Source organism: Trachypithecus francoisi, unplaced genomic scaffold (genome assembly GCF_009764315.1).
Source record: "Trachypithecus francoisi isolate TF-2019V2 unplaced genomic scaffold, Tfra_2.0 Lachesis_group5, whole genome shotgun sequence".
NCBI classification, from domain to species: Eukaryota; Metazoa; Chordata; class Mammalia; order Primates; family Cercopithecidae; genus Trachypithecus; species Trachypithecus francoisi.
The window spans coordinates 81539195-81557197 of NW_022681470.1; the positions used below are offsets into that span (position 1 = coordinate 81539195).

Sequence of the window (18003 nt, forward strand, 5' to 3'; positions counted from 1 at the left end):
ATCACCACTTGGATCACACAAGCATTTCAAATCTATCACTTCCAAAACTGGACTCCCAATTCTTACTCTCTCAAACCTCTCCAACTCCAGCAATTGTATGCCCTGACTTTATGCTAGTTACATACTTAGTATGTGCAGGTGCCAATAAAAATTGTATTATTTTGTTATCCTGAGTAAATAAAACAATCAAGATCAGCCAAATACCTAATTTTATATGCATCTCTAGGTTTCTAGGTTCTGACCTATAAATTGTTCCATGAGTTTATCCTAGGCCACACTTTGCCTCTGCCATTCAAGGACATTTTCTATTTCTGGATTCTTGGGCACGTAGTCTTGCACCCTTCGGAGAACCTGATGAAAGTTGTGAACACTCTTCCCCAGAAACAATACATATACACACAATACATTGCCTCGGCTCATAGATTCAGTGAAGCTGTGAAGTCTATCCATGGAGTCCTAGGTAAGAGTCTCCGCTCCCAAAGGTCAGATATAAGAAATCTAAGGCCAGCACAGTGTCTCATGCCTGTAATCCCAGCACTTTGGGAGGCCGAGACGGGTGGATCACGAGGTTAGGAGATCGAGACCAGCCTGGCTAACGCGGTGAAACCCTGTCTCTACTAAAAATACAAAAAATTACCCGGGCATGGTGGTGGGCACCTGTAGTCCCAGCTACTCGGGAGGTTGAGGCAGGAGAATGGCGTGAACTCGGGAGGCGAAGCTTGCAGTGAGCCGAGGTTGTGCCACTGCACTCCAGCCTGGGCGATAGCGTAAGACTCTGTCACAGACACACACACAGACACACACGCACACACACACACACACAAAGAAATCTGACTAAACAGAGTGGTCCTCAATTGTTGGCAGTTCAGTAGGGGGGAGAAGAAGAGGAGAAATGTGGATCTATGGTGTTTTAGTACCATATATGCTTTTCAAGTTATCCAAGCTACCTCCTCTCTGCTGTGAACAGGACTACTCAAAGGCAGATGTAACTAATTAAATAATAAACACTATAAGACACACACGAAAGGGAATGCATTGACCTGGAGAATTCACACACCAGCATGCAGAACCTTCTTTCTGGCTATGTTTTTCCAAAACTATTGTGAAAAAAATGTAGATCAATGACTGTGTCGTTCTCTTCTAACTCCATACCCAGCTCCCTGAAAGCAATGCCTTGTAAGAATACTGAGCACATTAAACAAGGAAAATTAGTAGTATAAATAAACGTAAGTTTTACATACAGCACTATGGACATTTGATATTTACTGAGGAGTTATAATTCGGTTGCTGTGGTACTTATTAAAAATGTTATTATTTCAATTTCTTTCTTTTTTTTTTGAGAGGGAGTCTCGCTTTGTCGCCCAGGCTGGAGTGCAGTGGCCGGATCTCAGCTTATTGGAAGCGCCACCTCCCGGGTTTACGCCATTCTCCTGCCTCAGCCTCCTGAGTAGCTGGGACTACAGGCGCCCACCACCTCGCCCGGCTATTTTTTTTTTTTTTGTATTTTTTAGTAGAAACGGGGTTTTTGTATTTTTTAGTGGAGACGGGGTTTCACCGGGTTAGCCAGGATGGTCTCGATCTCCTGACCTCGTGATCCGCCCGTCTTGGCCTCCCAAAGTGCTGGGATTACAGGCTTGAGCCACCGCGCCCGGCCTATTATTTCAATTTCTTACAAGTAATTCAAAATATTTTTAAAAGTTGATAAGGGTTAGCTATAGATGTAATATTATACAGACACTGAAAATGATGGATAACATACTTTACACATAGGGAAGACAGTTCTAATAAGCATCAGTCCAAAGGAAAAAAAAAAGCACAAAAAGACAGAAATTTGCCCACATAAAAATAAAACCAAAAAAGCTCAAGGTGTCAAACATGATTACAGTCAAGATAAACTCATCAACATTTATAAATAACAAATCTTAATATATGAAGTGATTATAAATAAGAAAGAAAATCACATGTATGCCATTAGAAAAATAGGAAAGGATATGAATAGACAATTCACAAAGAAAAATAGCTAATAGACATATTTAAATTAAAAAAATATTAGTTTTTTTTTTTTTTTGAGACAGTCTCACTCTGTTGCCTAGGCTGGCATGCAGTGGCATGATCTTGGCTCACTGCAGCCTCTGCCTCCTTGCGTCAGGCAATTCTTGTGCCTCAGCCTCCCCAGTAGCTGGGATTACAGGCATGCAGCACTGCACCTGGCTAATTTTGTAATTTACTTTAGTAGAGACAGGGTTTTACCATGTTGCCCAGGCTGGTCTCGAAATCCTGGCCTCAAGTGATCCATCTGCCTCGGCCTCCCAAAGTGCTGGGGTTACAGGCATGAGCTACCACGCCTGGCCAAAAAAACACTAGTAATTTTTAAAATGCGACTTAAACTGCAAGATAGCATTTTTACCTATTAAATTGTCCACTATTAAAAGCAACGTTCATGGCTATCACTAGTTTAAGGTGTGGGAAAATTGATACTCATATCCTATTGATACAAAGGTAAAAACTGGTGAAAACCTTTAGGAAGGCACTTTAATAATACGGCTCAAAAGCTTTAAAAACATACATTCCTTTGACTGGAAAATTACTTAGATATGCATTCTAATATAATTATTAGTCAAGGTACAAACATATAAGTGCAAGACCATTTAAAGTAGTGTTGTTTCAATATGGGATCATTTCCATAAATTATAGAACATCTATCTTTATGGTAGAATATTATGCAGGCATTAAAAATATTGATGTGTATCAATATATACTGACATGTGACGATGCTCAGGAAATATAACTAAGTGAGAAAAATATGTTTAAAAAAGCTTATATCTGTGGCTGGGTTTAGTGGCTCATGCCTGTAATCCCAGCACTTTGGGAGGCTGAGGCGGGCAGGTCACGAGGTCAGGAGTTTGAGACCAGCCTGACCAACATGGTGAAACCCCATCTCTACTAAAAATACAAAAATTAGCCAGGCGTGGTGGCGTGTGCCTGTAATCCTAGCTACTCAGGAGGCTGAGGCAAGATCATTGATTGAACCTGGGAGACGGAGGTTGCAGTGAGCCAAGATCACGCCACTGCACTCCAGCCTGGGCAACAGAATGAGACTCTGTCTCAAAAAGAGGATAAAAAAAAAAAAGCTTATGTTTGTAAACATACATGTAAAAATGTAAAAGATATTATTTTGATATGTATGCACAGAAAAATATCTGAAGGATTGACAATGAAATGAAATAATAGTATACATAGCAGTGAATTACACACAATGGTTTTCCTTTTTGCTTATGTTTATTTTCTTTTTTTTTTTTTTTTTTTTTGAGACGGAGTCTTGCTCTGCTGCCCAGGCTGGAGTGCAGTGGCCGGGTCTCAGCTCACTGCAAGCTCCGCCTCCTGGGTTTACGCCATTCTCCTGCCTCAGCCTCCCAAGCAGCTGGGACTACAGGCGCCCGCCATGTCGCCCGGCTAGTTTTTTTTGTATTTTTTTTTTTTTTTTAGTAGAGACGGGGTTTCACCATGTTAGCCAGGATGGTCTCGATCTCCTGACCTCGTGATCCGCCCGTCTCGGCCTCCCAAAGTGCTGGGATTACAGGCTTGAGCCACCGCGCCCGGCCATTATGTTTATTTTCTATTATGAAAAAACAATTTTAGAAAATACAAGAAATATAAAGGAAAATATTTAAGTTACAAACAATAACAATACCAAAGCAGGAAACCAAGTCAAGTAAAAACTTAAACTATGGAATAATACTCACTAAAAAGCTAAAATATAATACACAGAAAATATATAATTGTACATTAAAATTGATAGGATTATGGTTGATATAAACATTTTTCAATCATGTGCCTTTGTAATTTAAAAAAGCAGGAAATTTTCATGAAGTTGTCAGTTTTGCTAAAATAAACTTCTGATAAAAATTATGCATAAGACTTACCTAACTGTAATATTTAAAGTTAAATTCATATCTGATAGTAAGAAATAAATTACATGCAATTGAACATATATACCTTTGCCAGCAGAGTCTTCCCACAGCCAGGAGGACCAGCAAGGAGGACCCCAGCTGGAGTCACCAATCCAAGAGCTTTGAACTGGTCTGGGTTGCGTACTGGTGCCTGGAAAGAATGATACCAATGGTGATCCATTACATGTCTATTTTATACTGCAGGTTCAAATTATCTCCAGATACGTATTTTATGTTTTTTTATTTTTTTATTTTTTGAGTGTGCCTCTATCACCCAGGCTAGAGTGCAGTGGCCTTACCTCGGCCCACTGCAATTTCTGCCTCCTGGGTTCAAGCGATCCTCCTACCTTAGCCTTGTGAGTAGCTGGGACTACAGGCACATGCCACCACGCCTGGCTAATTTTTGTATTTTTAGTAGAGTCGGGGTTTCACCATGTTGGCCAGGCTGGTCTCGAACTCCTGACCTCAGGTGATCCACCTGCCTCAGCCTTCCAAAGTGCTGGGATTACAGACAGGAGCCACTGTGCCCGGCCTCTCAGGCTTATTTTCAACATGACTGTGAGGCCTGAAGATATGAACAGTACCTGTTTACCTGTTCATGCCCTGTGGTGATAAAGAGAAAAGTCCCCGCGCCTGAGGAATGTATACTTGAACGTAACATCTAAGAACATTTTAGACATAACAATATAATATTTCGACAAATATTTTTTAGAAAACCATTTAAATATCTAGGTTATAAAATGTTTAGACAATGGTCTCCTCTAAGAAATCAGACACAGCAGTAACTTTTGCATAGTTAAAAGTCAGAGATACCTGTTGACTATAATTCCAGTGTATTTTCTCTTTCAGTAGTACATACCTCTAAATCGATCATATTTCAATTAATGAATCACAGAACGATGAGTAGAAAAGTAAAGTAAATAAAAATTAATCCAAAGTTTTACGTGCATTAAAATTGCCTTGACCCATAAGATCAGGTTCAGAAAGTCTTTGTCAAACAATTTGGTCTTGACTGAATGAAACCTGAAGGTTTTTGTGGTTGTTTAAACTCACTCCTATAGCAATGAAGCACAACCAAAAGGATCAGCACAAAATAGGTCTCAATGGAGTATTATTCAGCCACAAAAATGAAGGAAATCCTGTCATTTGCTGCAACATGGATGGAACTAGAGGTCATTATGTCAGTGAAATAAACCAGGCACAGAAAGGCAAATATTGCACATTCTCACTCATAGTAGGAGCTAATAAAGTGGATCTCATGGGAATGGAGAGCAAACTGATGGTTACCAGAGGCTGGAAAGGCAAGGCAGAGAGGAGTATGACGAAGAGAAGTTGGTTAACAGGTAAAAAAATATAGTTAGATAGGAGTAATAAGTTCTGGTATTTAATAACCCAGTAGGGAAATTACATTTCAAAATAGCTAGAAGAAAAAAGTATATTTCAAAACAGCTAGAAGAAAAAAAGTATAATGTTCCCAACACAAAGAAAACATAAACATTAGAGGTGATGAATATCCCAATTACTCTGACTTCATCATTACACATTTAATACATGTATCAAAATATCACATGTACCCCCAAAATATTTACAACTGTGATATATCAATTAAAAAAAAAAAATCAGATCTCAAACAAAAGAAAAACCATTGTTGGGGGCTTAGCACTTGAAAGAAGTGCTACATTCAAGTCAATTTAGACACAGTGATTAAGTCAGTTTAGCCACAGAACCTAGTACACATGCATGGAGCTTTATCTCTGATCCTTAATCCATGACATGCCAATAATATTTGGCAGCTGATATACATACCAATATTGCCATGGTGAGCTCCTCTCTAATGTCTTCCAGGGCACCAATATCTGCCCATGTCACATTAGGGACAGTGACAAAGCCTTCCCTTTTGGCAGAGGGTTGGACTGAGGATAGAGCAACAATGAAATCATTCAGTTCAATGCACAGGCCTTGCATCTGCTCCTCTGAGAGGGGATCTTGGTCTCTTAGCAACCCCAGCAGCCTCTGTAATTCATCCTTGAAGGGAACAATTGAGGGGAAGATAAAAAAACACCACAACAGCTATAGAAAAGTTACATTTTCTACTTGTAAAAATTATTACTGTAGTATTTCCGTAAGCTATCCTGAACTTCTATGTATTTTAATAATTTTCTCTCTGACATGAGACAAACTCATTTTATTCTAAAGGATCATATGCTCTGGTCAAGTAAAGATACACCAATTGTAATTAAATATATAAGAATGATTTCTATATACTAGGGCTAGGTATAGCAAATATAAGCAGTTGGCAAATATTCATTTCAGCAACCATGATATTTCCCATGTTTCATTTATAAATATTCAAGAAACAGCTGAATCCTGATGAAATTAAAAAAAGTTACGCTGGAGGTAGTATAATTCATTAATATGGTTCCTTAATGGCTTATCAACTAAGTAGAGGGAAGGCAATTTTCCTATTACTATCAAATCTTAAAAGGCAGATTTCTTGCTTTGTGAAGATGAAAGGATAAGTCTAAAAAATAGGTAACCGATTAATTCAATTTATAAAATATTAATTTATATGCAATATTATAAAACAAATGAGTTTGTTATTTTTTACAGAAGCAATTGCAGTTTCAAATGTCTAAGAAAAAAAAAATTATGTGAGAACAAAAGATCTGGATTTAAGCCCCTGCTCTATAAAGTAGAGGCTGTATGGGCTTGGGCAAATCACAACCTCTTAAGCTTAGTGCCTTTGAGTATAAAATGGGGAAAATAATGATATTTATATAAGGTTACAGGGATTAAATTATATAACATACAGAAGCCATCTGTGCAAGCTATAAAATGCTACATAAAATGCTATATATATTGAATTTTCATGACTCACAAAACTAAAAAATTTAATACTGATCTTAGATTGATAAATGTCCCCTATTATTCATATGACTGTCTTCCAGAGCTGTTTGCAGCTACCGACGTGGATATAGTTGTGTCAACAGACCACTGTAATCTACCTAGCCAAAAGTTAATCAGGAGATATAATTAAATGCCAATGCTGAAATAGGGGTTGACAACCTTTTTCTGTAAAGGACTAGACCGTAAACACTGTAGGCTTCGTGGGCCATGGTCTCTGCTGCAGACTCCTATGTGAATTCTGCCGTGAAGTACGAAAGCAGAAAGAGGCAACATGTGTATAAACGAACATGGCTGTGTTCCAATATAACTTTAATTTACAAAAACAGGTGGTGGGTGGGTAGGCCACACAGTCTGCCAACCCCATTCCAGAATCTCATAATCATTATTGTAAAATGAATTTATTCAGAATAAACTAAACATAAAACAACTCGTATTTTTGAAATGATACACATTATGGGTATAAATGATAATTATTCTATAGATTAAATGCCAATAAAACAGAAAGTAACAAACCTCAACTATACTGACCCTTGCTTCAATGTAAAATAACACAAAGAACATTAAAAGGACAATTTAAAATGCCTTTAGAGAAAGCACCTGTGTTTCAGAAGTGGACTCAGTTCCCAGACTTTCCTCCTGGACTCCTTTAGATGGCAAATCTTCCATTTCAGGATCTTTCTTCTCCTGTTCCTGTAGCTTCATTAAGACTCTGTTGACCGCACACATTGCTGCCTCTCGGCACAGTGCCATCAGATCAGCACCAACAAAGCCTGGAGTTAGGTGTGCTAAGTGACAGAAATCAAAAGCTTGAGGAAGCCTCAGTTTTCTGCACAACGTTTGAAGTATTCTGTAGAAAAGACAGGCGAAAAAATTTCTGATTCCCAATCTAATAGTAAAAACAAGTCACCAACTATATTTATTTATTCGAAGTCCTTCACATCTGCCAAAGGTATCAAAATGGATACTATATAAGATCAAATAGTTCATTCACTCAACAAATGCTAAGTTACATTTACATGTTCCATCTTATTCCAGAAAGGATTATGGTAAATATCTGCTTTGTTAGGAACCATGCTAAATGCTGTGAGGAATACATAGAATTTTTAAAAAATATTTTGCCTTTAAGAATTTATAACATTACAGGGGAAATAAGATAAATAACGTATGGGGGTACTTTTAGAGTAGATTAAATGGATGTCTACCAGAAATAAAAGCGCCCACATTCACACAAACCATTAATTATCTTCATCATTGAAAATTATCTTGCCATATACTTCCCATTTTATATGAGGACAGTTACATCTCCAACTTTATCTTTACTTACTGTTCATCCCCTGTACTACAGATGTGAAAAATCTTGTTCAACCTAACTGGCAACATGGTATCTATAAAAATCTGGACTTCTAGGCCGGGCGCGGTGGCTCAAGCCTGTAATCCCAGCACTTTGGGAGGCCGAGACAGGCGGATCACGAGGTCAGGAGATCGAGACCATCCTGGCTAACATGATGAAACCCCGTCTCTACTAAAAAAAATACAAAAAATTAGCCGGGCGAGGTGGCGGGCGCCTGTAGTCCCAGCTACTCGGGAGGCTGAGGCAGGAGAATGGCGTGAACCCGGGAGGCGGAGCTTGCAGTGAGCTGAGATCCGGCCACTGCACTCCAGCCTGGGCGACAGAGCGAGACTCCGTCTCAAAAAAAAAAAAAAAAAAAAAAAAAAAAAAAAATCTGGACTTCTAGATAATTGTTGTTAAAGGAATCTCTTGAACAATTTCTGATAAGACCTACTAAATAAAAACTTAAAAGCAGTAAAGATATTCAAGATGAGACCAGGTGCAGTGGCTCACGCCTGCAATCCCACGCCTGCAATTACTCTGGGAGGCTGAGGCAGGCAGATCACTTGAGGTCAAGAGTTTGAGATTAGCCTGGTCAACATGGCAAAATTCCATCTCTACTAAACATCCAAAAATTAGCTGGGAGTGGCCGGGTGCAGTGGCTCACGCCTGTAATCGCAGTACTTTGGGAGGCCAAGGCGGGCGGATCACGAGGTCAGGATATCGAGACCATCCTGACTAACACAGTGAAACCCTGTTTCTACTAAAAATACAAAAAATTAGCCAGGCGTGGTGGAGGGCACCTGTAGTCCCAGCTACTCAGGAGGCGGAGGCAGGAGAATGGCGTGAACCTGGGAGGCGGAGCTTGAAGTGAGCCAAGATCAGGCCATTGCACTCCAGCCTGGGCGGCAGAGCGAGACTCCGTCTCAAAAAAAAAAAAAAAAAAAATTAGCTGGGCGTGGTGGCAGGTACCTGGCATTCTAGCTACACGAGAGCCGAGAGCCTGAGCTACAGGAGAGCCAGGAGAATTGCTTGAACCGGGAGGTGGAAGTTGCAGTGAGCCAAGATTGTGTCTCTGCACTCCAGCCTGAATGACAGAGCAAGACTCCATCTCGAATAATAATAAAAAAAGATATTCAGGATAAAAGGTCTGAAGCCAAACTGCAACAGTTTGAATCCCAGCTCTGTTACCCTTTGTAATCTGCGCCAGTTACTTAACCTTTGTGCTTCAGTTTCTTCATTTATTCAATCTAGAGTATAGTAGCACTTATTCAGAGGGCGGTTGCTACAAATGAATACACGCAAAGCACATAAAACAGTGGCTGATCCATAGTTAGTGACCAATGAATATTAATTCTTTTTTTTTTTTTCTTTCTGAGATGGAGTTTTGCTCTTGTTGCCCAGGCTGGAGTGCAATGGTGCAATCTCAGCTCACCGCAACCTCTGCCTCCCGGGTTCGAGTGATTCTCCTGCCTCAGCCTCTCAAGTAGCTGGGATTATAGGCATGCACCAATGAATGTTAATTCTTATTTACATATTTTGATATTATAAACTAACTTGGACAAGCAAATATATTTTAAAATTAATAAATGTGTAAAGAAGACTAATAATTTCAAATGTCAAGCTAATAAAGATTTTAGAAAAATCATTTGGGATCATGTAAGTGAGCAGAATAGAAGCAGATAAACATTACTGACAAATTCTTTAAAATTTCACTTGGACACTCTGAATAATGGGAATCAAGAAAACTTTCCACTAAAGAACTATTTCCAAAAGACACAGATCCAATTTGCTACTATGGATAAGAATACAAAATACTCTTCGACTTACCATGAGTTTACGTCCTGATAAACCCATCCTAAGTCAAAAACATCATGATAAACCCTTTGTAAAGTTGAAAAACTATAAGCCAAACCACTGTCAGTTGGGGACTATCTGTACTAAGAACATTGAAAATGGCTAACAAAAAATAATAACATCCTTTTCATAGTTGTACTCTATCCCTAAAAAAAAGTGGATATTTCTGCTCATTATACTGTAGAAACTCCAAAAGAGGGGAAAGCTACCACTGTTCTAGCTCCAGCTACTGCAGCCACGTGACACTGTGAGGCAGAACCATCTAGCTGAGACCTTTCCAAATTCTTGATCCTCAGAAACTGTGAGACACAATAAAATGAGTACTGTTGTAAGACACTAAATTTTGGTGTGGTCTGTTTTACACCAATAGAAACTGGAACAGTTATACGGGTATCCTTTTATGTATGCTGAAACTTTTCCATAATTTTATGCTTTTGAAGTACTGGATGATATTGGGAGGATCATTTGAGGGCAGGAGTTCAAGATGAACCTGAGCAACATAGTGAGACCCTCTCTCTATATATAAAAAAAATAATAATAAAAGAGACAGATATCAATAGCTACCTTATTTAAAAAAATTCTATGTGTCAGATATTGTGCAAAAAATTCTATGTGTCAGATATTGTGCTAGGTTATGTTAATTCAATACTCACAGGAAGCCTTTAATTTATAGTATTATCACTTTACAGATAAAGTTATTACTGTTATTATTACTGCATTATAGATAAATATTACTGCATTATAGATAAATAAACTAAAGCTTGGAAATGTTAAAAACATTGGACAAGGATAACAGGAGGCAGAGGTGGAATAATTTTCCTTCGCTGACTCAAAGTTTGGGCATCTACTCATTGCCTCTGCACCCCAATCCTGCCCAGGTCAGGCCTTTCCCCTCACTTACACTTACTCACACCCTGGACCTTGTCATCACCTGGATCTGGCCCCTGTCTGAGATCACAATCTCACACGCGGCACTCTGCCCAGTCTCATATGTCTGAGCTAATATGTGCTATTACTCGCTATTACTCCCACACTGTTCCTGGACCTCACCAAGATCTTCATCTTCAGTTCGCCCCTTCCTCATTAAATACTTTTTTTTATTTTTTTGAGACAGGGTTTTGCTGTGTCACCCAGGCTGGATGGAGTGTAGTGGCGTGACATCAGCTCACTGCAACCTCCACCTTCCAGGCAATTCCCCTGCCTCAGTCTCCTGAGTAGCTGGGATTACGGGCGTGCACCACCACGCCCGGCTAATTTTTGTGTATTTTAAGTAGAGACGGGGTTTCACCATGTTGGCCAGGCTGGTCTCGAACTCCTGACCTCAGGTGATCCATCCGCCTCAGCCTCTCAAAGTGCTAGGATTATAGGTGTAAGCCACCACACCTGGCCTAATATTTCAGAACATTTCTTACCTCGATTTCCACTCTACCACCTCAACAGTGCTTCCTGAGATAGTCTTGATTATGAAGTTGTATTTCTGGTTATTGGTGGATGTTTATTTGCTCTATGGACATTATTCATTTGCTCAATTACTAGGAAAGGCTGGTGCTGCAGCAAACAGCTTTCAACTGTCTGGCCGCCATTTCATTACTGGTAACAGGACCTGTGGTCTCACACAGGTTAGTACAATAGGTGAAAGTATGGTACTCAGATTTAACCTGTATGCGGACCAAATGGCTCTGCTGTATTCCATAGCTCCAGACATTGCCACTAATCTGGTCAGCCAACTAAAGAATGCAAGCCATTGTTAGTAAGACTAGACAAATGAGTAGGGATACATAAGTCCATTACTACTTCTGAAAAACAATTATCCTACTGATGAGTAAATTGTTTTCTTCCCCCCCCTTTTTTTTTTTACAGGGGTGGGGCCTCCCTTTGTCGCCCAGATTGGAGTGCAGAGGCACAATCATGACTTACTGCAGCCTCGAACTCCTGAGCTCAAGCAATCCTCCTGTGCTTCAGCCCCGAGTAGCTAGGACTACAGGTGTGTGCACAGCTAATTTGATTTTTTGTAGAGACAGTGTCGCACTATGTTGCCCAGGTTCAAACTCCTGGTCTCAAGTGATCCTCCTGCCTCAGTCTCCCAAAGTGTTGGGATTACAGGCCTGAGCCACTGCACCCAAGCATAAATCATTTTCTTAATGTGGGCTTCTCCTTTTCCAAATCAATTTAATTGGTACAAAAAGAAAGTGAGAGAGAAAGAAAAGGCTACATGGTATTTCTCACCTCTTACTTTCAAACCATTCAGTTAAGATGACTTAGTGGCATACAAACTTCATTCTATAAGAATATACCGGCCGGGCGCGGTGGCTCAAGCCTGTAATCCCAGCACTTTGGGAGGCCGAGACGGGCGGATCACGAGGTCAGGAGATCGAGACCATCCTGGCTAATACGGTGAAACCCCGTCTCTATTAAAAAATACAAAAAACTAGCCGGGCGAGGTGGCAGGCGCCTGTAGTCCCAGCTACTCAGGAGGCTGAGGCAGGAGAATGGCGTAAACCCGGGAGGCGGAGCTTGCAGTGAGCCGAGATCTGGCCACTGCACTCCAGCCTGGGTGACAGAGCGAGACTCCGTCTCAAAAAAAAAAAAAAAAAAAAAAAAAGAATATACCTTTCTCTGGATGCTTCACCTGGGATACCTAGGCATATTTCTCGGTCGAACCTTCCTGCACGTCTCAAAGCAGGGTCTAACGAGTCTGGTCGATTAGTAGCTCCAATAACTAGGACCCGGGCTGTAGCAGCCACATTATTCAGATCTATTAAGACAGAGAAAGAGTGGTGAACAAAGCACTTGACATTGAGGGCAATAATGGTTACAGAAATCATTTCATGGTTAAAGAGAAAGTACTACAGATTTTGACAGCAACGTACATATAAAATCAACATTTATTAAATGTCAAATATGTAAAAGGTATGAGGAGGATAAATAAAATACAAACTCTGTCTTCAGCAGTTCACAATCTACTGAGAAACATCGAGTGTGTAAATAAAAAAATGGCATCAGTCAAATTTTGTGAAGTATAGTAACAGATATAAACAAAGCACCATGGTAATACAAGAAAAGACATCATGAATTCCAACTGAGGAATAAGGGAGGGTTCATGGAGGTGGTAACATTTCAGAAAAGGCTTGAAGGGTAAATAGAATTTTAACAAGTAGATATATAGGTTAATGGAATTCTATGTAGAAGAGTATGAGTGAAAGCACAGAGGGTCGAGCATGCATGGCAAATCCATGCAAGGTGAGCAGGACAACAGGGAGGCTGGGGAGGAGGCTGAGGTGTGTGGCTCAGAATAGACTGATAAAATTAATTCGAGCAGGGGAATACAAAATAGTCTTCAGCTGTTCAGGCTTAATCTAGGAATGTATTTCTAGGAACAGACAAAACTGAGGGCTTAAATCTTACCTTTCCTAAGTATTATTTCTCTCAACTGAACCAGGATTGAACAGCAGGGAGTCTGAGGTTATTTTCCCTCACAGGTAACAAGAAAGTAGTAAGATGAAATCATAAGGAAATCATGAAATCATGTATAAATTTATACAGTGTGTTCTTTAGCCAGCAGGAAGCCATGAAAGCTTTTTCTCAGAATACAGGCCTCAAAGACATAACAAGAACATTTTAGATAAAAATGAAACAGAATCCCGGCACTTTGGGAGGCTGAAGCAGAAAGCCTAAGCCCAGGAGTTCAAGACCAGCCTGGGCAACATAGTAAGACTGTCTTTAAAAAAAAAAAAAAAAAATCCCAGGCACAGTGGCTCACACCTGTAATCCCAGCACTTTAGGAGGCTGAGGCCAGTGATCAACCTGCCTCATTTGATTAGAAATAAAAATATCACAAAAAGACCAGCCTCGACAACATGGCAACACCCTGTCTCAAAAATCAGCCAGGTGTGGTGGCACGTGCCTGTAATCCCAGTTACTCAGGAGGCTGAGGCAGGCGAACAGCTTGAACCCAGGAGGCAGAGGTTGCAGTGAGTTGAGATCATGCCACTGCACTCAAGTCTGGGCAACAGAGAGAGACTCTGTCTCAAAAAAAAAAAAAAAAAAAAAAAAGCCAGGCATGCTGGTGCACACCTGTGGTCCCAGCTACTTGGGAGGCTTAAATGGGAGGATCACTTGAGCCCAGGAGGTCAAGGCTGCAGTGAGCTGCGATTGTGCCACTGCATTCCAACCTGGGTGACAGAGCAATACTCTATCTCATCAATCAATCAATCCACTAATCAGAAGAAGAAGCAACCTGCAACTTGCTAATGCAAGAAACATAAAATATACTTCAAATTTTCTTGTGTACACAAAACAAGTGCTATTTCTTTTTATTTATTTTTAGAGGTAACATCTTGCTATGTTGCCCAGGCTGGCCTCAAACTACTAGGCTCAAGCAGTCCTCCGACCTTAGCCTCCCAAAGTGTTAGGATTACAGGCATGAGCCACTGTGCCCAGTATGACTTTTTTTTTACACTATTTGATATTTATTATTTGAATATTATTTTATATCTTCATGTACTAATTACACTATTTTAAAAAATTTATTCTCTTAAAATGAATTTATTATTTTAAACTAACCATCCATGCAGGTTAGGAGTTGGGCTACAATTCTTCGTTCCATATCTTTTGAAGCAACTTCTCTTTTAGGGGTAATAGCATCAATTTCATCAATGAAAATGATACATGGTGCATTTGACTAGAAATAAAAATATCACAAAAAGACAACCGTAAATACATCCCCTATACTGAAGCACAGTTAAGCATAAACGTTTTTTAAAAAATCTTAAAGGTCAAGGATCATTTGCCAAAAGAATAACCCTAAAAAAGGCAGTTCACATGTATTACTTCCGATTTTTATCTGACTTAAGAGAACCAAGATGATTAAAAGTACACAGTAAGGGACCACAGATAGGGTTACACATTCATAGTCTCTCCATCAATGCATGTTTTGTGATAAATCTATTGAAATTATTTTGTAAATTAGATACATTTGCTATGCTATGAAACAGAAACAATGATTTTGGATAAGCATATGCACAGAAAAAAAAATTAAGACAACAAGTTTATAAACTTTAAATTAGCAAAACCAAGCTAACTAGAAACTTTATGAGGGTTTCTACCAACATAAGAATCTCCAAGCCTTTCTCTATAATTTGCTATACGAGGAAATTGGAGAAGCACCAGAAGCTTTTAAAAAAATCTGTGAAAAATACACATAAAATTTACCATTCTAACCACTTTGGGTATATAGTTTAGTGGCATTAAATATTTTCAGACTGTTGTGTAAACGTCACTACTATCCATCTCCAGAACTTTCCCAGCATCCACACTTAAAAGTACCAGAAGCTTATTTTAAAGGCTACACTGAATAAGGAAGGATGGTAAAGTTCTAATACATCAGTGTAAAGATCACCTCCAGCTTTTTGTTTTGTTTTGTTTTTAAGAAATAAACTAGATACGGTTCAGAAAGAATAAGTTAAGAGGTGAGGATCAGCTACCGAGAGTAGTCAAATTCATTGAGACAAAAAGTAGAATGGTGGTGGTGGCCAGGGACTGGTGGGAGAGAGGAATGGGGAGTTACTGTGTGGGAACATGAAGACGTTCTGGAAATGGATGTGGGTAATGATTACACAACAATATGAATGTACTTAATGCCACAGAATTGTACACTTAAAAATGTTTAAAATGGCCTTTTCAGTTGGAACTGCCATCTGCCAGTCATTAACCAAAATGATGAACACAAAGGGAAAGAGGAGAGGCACCTGATAGTTGTTCTCTAAGCCTTTCAGAAAACATGGAGCTGTTCTTTTGGCTATATATATGCAAATCTATAAGAAATGTGATATTGTAGGCTGGGCGCCATGGCTCACTCCTGTAATCCCAGCACTTTGGGAGGCCAAGGCGGGTAGATTACCAGAGGTCAGGAGTTCAAGTCCAGCCTGGCCAACATGGCGAAACCCCATCTCTACTAAACATACAAAAATTAGCCGGGCGTGGTGGTGCATGTCTGTAATCCCAGCTACTCGGGAGGCTGAGGCAGGAAAATTATTTGAGCCCGGAAGGCGGAGGTTACAGTGAGCTGAGATCACGCCACTGCACTCCAGCCTGGACAACAGAGAGAGATTCCATCTCATAAAAAAAAAAAAAAAAAAATTACCTGGTGGGTAGTGCATGCCTGTAATCCCAGCTACTTGGGAGGCTGAGGCAAGAGAATTGCTTGAACCCAGGAAGCGGAGATTGCAGTGAGCCGACACTGTGCCACTGCACTCCAGCCTGGGCGACAGAACAAGACTCTGTCAGAAAGAAAAGGAAAAGGAAAAGGAAAGGAAGAAATGTGATACTGTAGACATCAAGGGAATGGGTACTGTTCAAAAAGGAATGTCCCACAAGTGTTACCACCGCAAAACTGGAAGAGTTTATAACGTTATCCAGCATGCTGCTGGCATTGTTGTAAAGCAGCAAGTTAAGGGCAAGATTCTTGCCAAGAAAATAATCAATGTATGAGAATCAATGTGCGTATTGAGCACATTAAGCACTCTCTCTAAGAGCCGAGATAGCTTTCTGAAATGTGTGGAGGAAAATGATCAGAAAAAAGAAGCAAAACGGAAAGCATCAGCGTGCTCCACCCAGAGAAGTGCACTCTGAGAACCAAAAGGAAGGAGCCTGAGCTGCTGGAACCTCTTCCCTGTGAATTCATGGCATAATAGGTGTTAAAAAATAAAAGACCTCTGGACTGTAAAAATGTTTCTCTTCATTGAGTAAAAGTGTAGTGTCCTCTCCCCCAAAGAAACACTTCAAGCAAATTTAAATTATTGTCCTAATTCGTTGTGTAATGTCTTTACTATTAAAATTTAATGTATTTCTTGCTGAAAGATGTGAAGTGGCTTATTGTGCAACAAATTACTCAACTGGTTTGAAAACAGCCAGGTATTATTTATGAAGTATCTGTACTGGTTTGAAGATAGTCCCTCTAAATCATCATGGAAGAAATTAAATAATTTACAAAAACTTAAAAAAATGTTTAAAATGGTAAATTCTGTTACATATATTTTACCACAAAAAAGAGATAAGGATCAGTTAAAATGAAAAAAATTGAAGAAAATTATCTAGATTTACAATCTAACAGTGATTATGCTAAGTAAGGCTGTCAGCGTCACTTAAGGTATCTCAAAACCATGGGAACCACCACATCTTAAAGGGAAAGATATTTAGCCTATCACTAGCTGGCTGTCTTCCCTAATCATCCTTATGACAATGTTTGCAAAAGATGCCTATGACTGCTAGATATATTACCCAGTTACAAAGGAGTAAAATTACAGGGGCCAAAAGCATCAGAAAACAAGCACATCAGTACTTGTCAGTGACCTGGAAAGTTGAATGGGGTAAAAAAAAAGAATAAATGATGGTCATCAGAATGTGGCCTAAAGAAAGCATAGTTTTCAACCAAGTATCACTTGATTGGATTTCACCTTTTTGTTTTCTGATCCACATGCTTTACTGTACTCATTCTCATTGGGGAAGAGGGGACCAGGAAAAGCGGGGTGCTAGGACACATATTTACTGAGCATCTACTGTGAGGTACTGTACTGGCTCAGTACTGGTTTAGTGAGAGGTTTAAACACAGAACTAACAACCTAAAGATGCCATTTGTCTCTTATCCTTATTCATCATGTTTACCATACACACAAAACTTACTACTTGTCTCTGGCTATCCCTGCCAATTTAACAATGGAATCCACTGCGTTTTGGAAAACAGGCAGCACCTGAAAAAGTTCAGCTTTGCTCTGCACCCTGCCCTTTCCACCCTTTTCCTCTTTATCCTCCTAGTGTTGCCCACAGCTTTTTCAATGTCAGCCCACACAATAACTAAGTAGATGGCCTACCCATTCTTGTTATTTAAAATGTTTTTTTCTCAATTACTGCTTAAATATAATTTCTCTTCTAATTTCACACAGGCATCTAGCAGTTGTACTG

At 39.6% G+C, this 18003-nt stretch overlaps 1 protein-coding gene across 2 annotated transcripts in view; it reads right to left on the reverse strand.

Annotated features, from left to right (window-relative positions):
• Positions 1–18003, reverse strand: part of NVL (nuclear VCP like) — a 102827-nt gene that overhangs the window by 53072 nt on the left and 31752 nt on the right. For both annotated transcript variants that reach the window (XM_033195683.1, XM_033195684.1), the window contains exons 11-15: positions 14608–14725; positions 12655–12799; positions 7455–7704; positions 5757–5975; positions 3997–4101 (exon numbers count right to left, since the gene is read on the reverse strand). In XM_033195683.1, coding sequence (XP_033051574.1) covers positions 3997–4101; positions 5757–5975; positions 7455–7704; positions 12655–12799; positions 14608–14725 — 837 coding nt within the window. The remainder of the gene's footprint in view (positions 1–3996; positions 4102–5756; positions 5976–7454; positions 7705–12654; positions 12800–14607; positions 14726–18003) is intronic.